This window comes from Oryzias melastigma, linkage group LG16, assembly GCF_002922805.2.
Source record: "Oryzias melastigma strain HK-1 linkage group LG16, ASM292280v2, whole genome shotgun sequence".
Taxonomy (NCBI): Eukaryota; Metazoa; Chordata; class Actinopteri; order Beloniformes; family Adrianichthyidae; genus Oryzias; species Oryzias melastigma.
Window position 1 is genome coordinate 28404407 of NC_050527.1, and position 7693 is coordinate 28412099.

General features: G+C 52.2%; 2 protein-coding genes across 3 annotated transcripts in view; both read right to left on the reverse strand.

Annotated features, from left to right (window-relative positions):
* Positions 1–7693, reverse strand: part of sostdc1a (sclerostin domain containing 1a) — a 441057-nt gene that overhangs the window by 412186 nt on the left and 21178 nt on the right. The window lies entirely within an intron of this gene.
* tg (thyroglobulin) overlaps positions 1–7693 on the reverse strand; it is a 20993-nt gene that overhangs the window by 7020 nt on the left and 6280 nt on the right. For both annotated transcript variants that reach the window (XM_024258367.2, XM_024258364.2), the window contains exons 12-33: positions 7237–7467; positions 6917–7021; positions 6658–6735; positions 5976–6076; positions 5776–5887; positions 5547–5708; positions 5281–5469; positions 5092–5210; positions 4879–5023; positions 3890–4048; positions 3662–3805; positions 3430–3594; positions 3252–3353; positions 2357–2460; positions 1538–1643; positions 1260–1460; positions 1010–1180; positions 848–934; positions 735–776; positions 513–650; positions 260–436; positions 45–159 (exon numbers count right to left, since the gene is read on the reverse strand). In XM_024258367.2, the coding sequence (XP_024114135.1) occupies positions 45–159; positions 260–436; positions 513–650; positions 735–776; positions 848–934; positions 1010–1180; positions 1260–1460; positions 1538–1643; positions 2357–2460; positions 3252–3353; positions 3430–3594; positions 3662–3805; positions 3890–4048; positions 4879–5023; positions 5092–5210; positions 5281–5469; positions 5547–5708; positions 5776–5887; positions 5976–6076; positions 6658–6735; positions 6917–7021; positions 7237–7467 (2953 nt within the window). The remainder of the gene's footprint in view (positions 1–44; positions 160–259; positions 437–512; positions 651–734; positions 777–847; positions 935–1009; positions 1181–1259; positions 1461–1537; positions 1644–2356; positions 2461–3251; positions 3354–3429; positions 3595–3661; positions 3806–3889; positions 4049–4878; positions 5024–5091; positions 5211–5280; positions 5470–5546; positions 5709–5775; positions 5888–5975; positions 6077–6657; positions 6736–6916; positions 7022–7236; positions 7468–7693) is intronic.

Here is a 7693-nt window from a genome sequence, read left to right on the forward strand (position 1 = left end):
TCCGGTTCAGGCCCGGGTCTGTGTGGAACGGGTCGGAGTGTTACCCCTGAGACAGCGGCGTGTCCTCGCTCATGACGGCTCGGCTCAGTACGGCGTTAGAAACGCTCCTCTGGAAGGGAACCCGCTCGTAGAAGTTCTGCACGGGTCCGCTCAGATCCACTAAAACACACAAAATCATTCCACGTACCGATCCAAATGGTCCCTCGAGCCACCTGGCCTGGCTCTAGCCCGACCTGGTCCGGTCCGGTCCGGTCCTTACCTTTCTTGCTGAAGGCGTTGGTGGGCGGGCTGTCCATCAGGGGCGGGCAGGGCTGCGTGGGAGGCATGTCGTAGGCGCCGCAGACCCGACTGTCCGGATGCAGCGAGCAACTGAAGAAACCGGCTGAGTCGGCGTCCGCCAGGTCAGCCACCGCGCACAGCTGCTCCTCATCACAGCCTGCAGCACGTCACCATGGTTACCAACGCGGCAGGGAACCCGCTTTAACGCAATGTACGCCCAGAACGCCACATACGAGCGAGACACCACAGCAAGGCCTGCTGGGAGTCGTAGTTCTGCTTGTTGAGCCAGAAGGAAAGAACCGGAAGCTTCCTCTGAGGATCCACGACCACGGCGTCTCCGGACAAAGCCTCAAACTTCTGCTGCAGCGACCCTGCAAACACACACACCAACACACCAACATGTTCGTCACAAACACGAAGAGGTCATGACCTCCTCTGATGGGATTCATACGAACCGTCCAGAGGAGGACGGAGGTCCGCTGCCGCACAGGAAGAGCCTGCAACACAGAGAGAAGGTCAGAGGTCACGGAGGGACAGCCGGGGGTCATGGCTGTCCCTCTGCAGGTACCTGAGCTCAGGTAGACGGCCTGGAAGCTGACGATGGAGGCCTGATGGAGCATTTCCTCCTGACTGTCAGCTGGCAGCGCGTAGTCAGCTGATCAAACAAACAAAGACGTCAGCTTGTTTACATGTGTCGAGTACGGGTTACAACACGGCGCCGTTTCCTCACAGATGGTGAACGTCTGTCCTCCAAAGTCAAACAGGAAGCCCGACTTCTCCTTGTTGTAGTTAAGCCCCGCCCCACAGATCCGGTTGGCTGATCCCTGGCCAGTCACGTCCCAGTCTCCGTCCTGGCAGCTCAGCACGGACGGAGACCTCAGCCAACCACAGAGCAGAGAGCCTGCAGTGGGAGGAGCCAAAGAGGCTCAGCTGATCAGAACCTTAAGGCGTTTTTTCCTCCCGTTGCCGTGGTAACACACCTCCCTCCAGGCTGTTCTGGTGGAGCACGAAGCCGTCGCAGCACTCGTGGCGGCTGCAGCCGTCCTGACAGAAGCGGTGGGCGTCGGACAGAGACGTGCGTCGCGAGGAGAACACCTGAGTCCTGAACACACCTGAGAGCGCCTTCGTCATCCTCATCCTCGTGAAGGTCTTCTGCTGCAGCTGCAAGCTAAGCTCCTCCCCTGAAACGCAGGAGAACGCCGCTGCGGTCACGCTCGCCAGGTAAACCCAAAACTCTTGGTTACCACGGCAACAGTACCTCTTTTCCTGAGGACCAGCAGATCTGAGGCCACACCCCTCACTTTCACAGAGCAGCTGAGCCAATCGTATCGCTCGGCCTCAGGATTACCCAGAAACCCTTTGGACTACAGAGAAGAGTTTATGATGAAATGGTTCGGAGATGATTCTGTCTCTGCTGAATCTGAGACTCAGACTTCAGAGATTCTGTCCTGAAAGAGCAGAACATCCTCTGTGAGTCTGCCGAGTCCCTCGCCGTCCTCCAGAGGCGTCACGCCGACTCGTCCTCTAACATGTCAGAGCTGCTGCTCCTGGAGGTCCAGAGGGGTTCAAACTAATGCTGAACAGAACCTTCTCATCTGTCCAGGTTCACCTCAAACTGAAGTCAGAAACACAGTCTGCTGTATCAACTCTTTGGAATAAGAATTCGATTTCGTAGAGTGGAGATGAAACACTGATAGACTTCATATCTACACTTGTAGATGCGTCAGCATCAGGAATGTTCTGGTTCTTCTGGGCGGAGGTAAATAAATGATGATGTTTTGACACTTTGGACCCAATGATCACCGGACTCGGTTGTGGACTTTACTGTGGAATCAAACCTTCTCTGCTCAGTTTGTAGCAGGAATTTGATAAAGATTTCTGTTTGTTCTTTTAGGTGTTGAAGTGAACGTGTGTGTTTGTGTGTAGATGTAATCTGAAGATGGTTTCTGTTGAATCAGATCTCAGGGGGCGGAGTCACATGTGTAAATGACGTAAAAACAGAAAACTCCCCGATCAGAGAGGTCAGACGTCAGAAACAATCAGAAGGCCACAGACGCTCTGTTGTGTGTGTGCGTACCGGCTGTGACGCGTTGCAGAGCGTGTTGATGCGGTCGGTGCTGTACAGCTCACAGCGGCTGCTGAAGAGCGCCACATGGTGGCAGGACGGCTCGGCTGCACAGGCTGCAAAGCAGGAATCAGAGTTTCAGAGACGGAAACGATCCATGTTCTGATTCAGAAACCAAACCAACTAAACACTTCTGTCTCCTTTGTGTTCTTTAGGGCTGTGCACGTTAACGGACAAATTAAAAAATATAATATTCATCAACAATGAATGACAGACGCAGTCCTTCGCTTTGCCTCGCCGCCGCCGTCATCCACAGCGTTAAAACAATCCCTCAGGGTTTTTCCCTCTGATACCAAGATTATTCACAAAAAAAATCATATTTAACCATTTCTTGTAATTTTTTTGTTTAGAACACTTTTTCACAAAAGTGGACTATTTGATCCAGTTTGTTTTTTAATCGATTCCTGGCTCTAGTTTTACTGCATGAATGTGGATCATCTCCTCCTGACTTTCATCAGCAGGACTCCTGGAGGACGTTGGTCAGCCGGTAACTCTCCTCAAGTCACCAGCAGACCCATGAAGATTTATCCAAACATTTACAAACATAACGTGATAGTTAATCATATAAAGTCCTCTAGTTTCAATCTGAAGTTGAAGCCAAACGGCTGAACTTTTCCTTCTTTTCATCCTGATTTTGAGCTTCATACCAATGAAGACTGAGGTCCACAGAGATCAGAGATGCTGCGGGACAGTTGGAGGAGACGTTCCTCTCAGTCGCACTAATAATAAGAATATGAATCTGTGGAAAACCCTGAACTGATGTGGTCTTTGTCCTCTCTAAACTCTCGTGTGTCCAGTCACCAGCAGGGGGCGCTGCAGCCTCCTGAGGAGAATGTGTCTCTGTTACCATGGATACAGGTCAGCAGGTCAGAGGTGAGTGTCTGCAGGACGTCCGTGTCTTCCGCCGCCGTCAGCTCTGATCCAGGAACTTCCTGAAACCTGCTGAGAACTGCAGCGACCACATGATGATCAACCTCTGCGTGCTCACGGCAGAGCTGCTCTCTGATTGGCTGCAGCGTCCTCACCTGAGCAGTCGTCATCTGTCAGCATCTTGCTGCTGGAGGTCCACTCAAGCTCCTCCCCCTCTCTGCTAAAACAGCTCCACCTGCTGGTCAGGAGGTCCGGCTGCGCTGGCAGGAAGTCACCTGCCTGTGAGCACCTGAGGCTCCGCCTCTCACACTCGGTCTCACCTGAGACAGACGAACGTTTGTGAAGTTCTTTCAAACCGATTCTTCAGGGATCTTCTAAAGGACTCACATTGATCGACGGACGACGCTCCAGCAGGGGAGGAGCCTCTGGGGCAGCTGTTGCAGAAGTCCCGCCCCTCTTCCGCCTGATAGGTCCCCTCAGGACACAGGAGACACGCCCCCTCCTGGAAAAAGCTCCCAGCAGGACAGACAACTGGAGGAGATGGAAACCGTGAGGAGGAGGAGAAAACTGGAGCATGATGGGTAATAAAGCGACATTAATGAAGCTGGGACTCACCACAGCCGTTCCCGTCACTGTCCAGGCGGTAACCACGGGAACAGCCGAAGCTCGGCGTCGTCATGGAAACCAGCCGAGGCTGTGACGTCATGGTGGAGCCGAGGTCACGCAGGAGCCGCCGAACGCCGTCCAGAAGTCGGCTTTCATTTAGGAAGAGAGCTGAGGAAACGAAATGTGTTCAAGCTGCGGGAAGTGCTGAAAGCCCCTCCCCCTCCAACCGCACCCCACGCCTTGTGAGGCCCCGCCCCCCAGTAGTCCCAACAGTTCCCCGTGTTTGTCCAGAACCGAGAAACGTGACGGAAAACGTTCCTGTCTGAGTGAAACGACATCGTTCACATTTTGCTTTAATTGGAGACGCCCACATCGTCAGCTGGTCATGATCACATGACCACCACGTGTTACCAGCTCCCTATCAGGTTACCTGGAAGAGGTAACGACCTGGAACCACCTGGAACGATGAATAAATGAGAGTCTCAGTCCAAACTTTGGGAGACAAGTACGGTGTCTCCCCAGAACGGCCTCCAATGAAACCTCTATTCATACAAAACGACCGTGGGGGCGGAGTTAAGAGTTTCCCAGGTTTTTCCGGTTTGAGGTTTGTTGGAAAAGAAACCAAAATATTATTAAGAATTGCCTTCCTTCAACATGTATTAATCCAGATTAAGAACAATATTCTTATTTAAAACTGTCAAATGAAACTTTAATTCAAAACCGTTTTTGGCTGTAATGAATATTTATTATTATTGTTAACCTTTATTTTGTCCCATTGAGATTAAGAAATCTCTTTTAAAGGAAGTCCTGACCAAGACGACACAAAAAAATAATAATAATCATAGTTAGAAAACAACAACATTTCATTTGAAAACAATTACAAATAAACTAAATAAATGAGATACACTCCAGATCGGCGTTTCCTCGACTGTTTCCTCAAACTCTCCCAACAGGAAGTGACCATCAGTCAGGAAGTTCTCCTCGCCGTCTGAACTCACCAACGTCCTGGAGGTCGGGGAGGTCCGAGGTCGGGAGGTCGGCGAGGGCGGCGCTCCAGCTCACCTTCAAGGTGGGCGGTCCGTCACACTGCAGACTGACTGAGGAGTCGTCACACAGCGACACGCTGCGGCCTGAGGCGCCGAGCTGCAGAGGAGTGGAAGGTCAGCGGCGTCCAGAGAAGATCCAAACTCTCCTGGGAACCTGAGACTCACCTGTGCAGAGCAGAGCCCCCTGCTGGTCATCATGCTGAACAACAGCGAGCGCACCTGTTCGGAGCAGGACGCCAGCGACCACACCTGAGACAGCCACAGCGTCTGCAGCGGCTGAGAGACTGAACACACACCAAAGCGTGACATCACTGACAGAGGGGGCGGAGCTTGACAGTGAGAGTCCAGCCTTACTCTGGCAGGCCCCGCCCAGCGGTTTGTTGTCTCCGTTCCAGCTCCCGCTCTCAGTGTCGCAAAGAAAACTGACAGGAAGTGAGTTCTCGTAACCACGGTTACAGACGAGGTCACAGCTCTGATGGCCATTGGCTGCTGAGCGACACACTAACGCGCCGTTTGTGATGGTGGGGGCGGGGCAGAGCGGACCTGGAAGAGGTCGACCGTGGACCAATCAGCAGCTGCGGCTTAACTTCCAACCAATGATCAAAGGGCGGAGCTCTTACGGTCACATGATGGCGGAGCGCCGGTCTGCCGGGCCGTCCGTGTCCCGGCCACTTCCTGTCCGTCCTCAGACACGCACCAGCAGGAAGTGACATCACACTGCAGCGGGATGAAGGAGCCGTCGGCGCCACACTGGCGGCCTTGCAGCTCACACCAGCTGGGGCCTAAAACAACACAGCTCCGGTTAAAGGGGGCGGAGCCGTGTGTGCACGTGCGTGTGCATGTGCTTACATCTCAGCTGGCCCGAGGAGCTCCGCCCCGCTGCTTGGATCGGCTCTCCGGTCTGCAGGTTCACACACCAGCCTGCAGCGCCGCCTGTCTGCAGCACGGAGAAGCGGCCGTCCTGGACGACAGAAACTTTATTGAAACACAAGACAATCGACGGAACTACAGACAAAAATGGAACAATTTACAGAGAAACGTGCGTCTACCTGCTCACACTGTGGGCGGTACCCTGCACTGGTGACATCAGAGGCCTTCGTCCAATCAGAGAGCAGGAAGCGAGCCTCAGCTCTCTGACAGCGACTCAGACCTGCAGAGTGAAATGAGATCAAAGAGTTTCAGTTCTTCGTTTCCTGGGGGAGTTTGTTCACAGCGCCACCTTCTGACCTAACATACGTTCTGCATCCTGATCAAATAAAACCTCAGATTTTGTTTCAGTTAAAAGAAATCTCAGAATGTTCATTTTCTAGGACATAGTCTCTGCAGAGCGGCAGCAGTTCATTAGAATTTCACATCTGAATTGTGGGCGGGACGTGACACAAACGTAAGCCTTCACTGATATCCCATCATCCCTCTGTTTACACTCCCCCCTGCTAGCTCACAAGCTAACATTAGCAGCACAACTAAATGGCAGCAGTGTCGACTCTCTCCGGTTCTGATCCGGATTCCAGATCAGACCAGGAAAACAAAGACGTTCATGGATCTTTTTGTCTGCAGGGGGGTGCATCAGAATGGGGCGGAGCTTTTTCAAACAGCGTTTTTTCTTCTGCTCCCAATCAGAAATGCAGATTTAAGCTGATATTCGTGTGTCCTCCATGCTGATGAGAAGCTACCAAAACAGGTTAAAACACCAAAACATCTCATCAGAGGATCTTTAGAGACGGTCCTCACACTGGGGCAGGCTGACAGAGCGGCTCTTCAGGGAGTTGGACACGTATTCTCCGTTCTCGTCAACACACCAGCACTGACCTGAAACACAGAGGAACCATCAGCTTCTGGTTTAGAAGCTCTCCATCCACCTGGACATCATCTGATTGAATCTTTCATCTTCAGTTCTGAAGCCGGCTTCATGTGTCAGCTGGATCTGACAGTTTCAACAATGCGTGCGTGGGTGTGTGCACGTGCATGTGTGCGTGTGCGCGTGGGTGACCTGTGCTGCCAGAACACTGCGTGTGCAGCCATTCTCCGTCAGCGTCGCACTGCGGCAGGAAGTGCTGATAGGAGCGGCGTCCGGCAGGAAGCAGCATCTGAAGAGCTGGAGCACAAACTAAAGTTTCACTTTGAAAAGTCTAAGATGGAAATCTACAGAACCGATGAATGAATGCAGCAGGTCAGGATTTATGTGACAGAGTGCTTTAGTCTTTGTAGGAAAAACTCATTTAAGTTTGAAACTTGGGTGAGTTATATGAAGAACTGAATTATGGGATTTCCATTTATTTTAAAGATCTTCCTTCTTCACATGTGACTCACTGGAAAAAGCAGCCAATGGCAGCGCAGCTTTGGAGCCGCTCAGCAGCTGCTCGGACAGCTGCAGCTCCTCCTCTGATTGGAGGATCTGGAGTTCCTCAGGAGTCAGACGAAGACCCTCAGCCAATAAAAATCCATATCCCAGAGGGATGTGGGAGGAGTTAGAGAGAGAGATGATGCGGTTCACCTCCTGTTTGAAGGCGCTGACTTCAGCGAGGGCATCAGAGCAGCGACCTGGAGATGACAGGTGGACAGGTGATGACAGGTGGACAGGTGATGACAGGTGGACAGGTGATGACAGGTAAACAGGTGACGACAGGTTAACAGGTGAGAACAGGTAAAAGGTGAGAACAGGTAAACAGGGGAGAACAGGTGGACAGATAAACAAGTGATGACAGGTGGACAGGTGAGAACAGGTGGACAGGAGATGACAGGTAAACAGGTGATGACAGGTAAACAG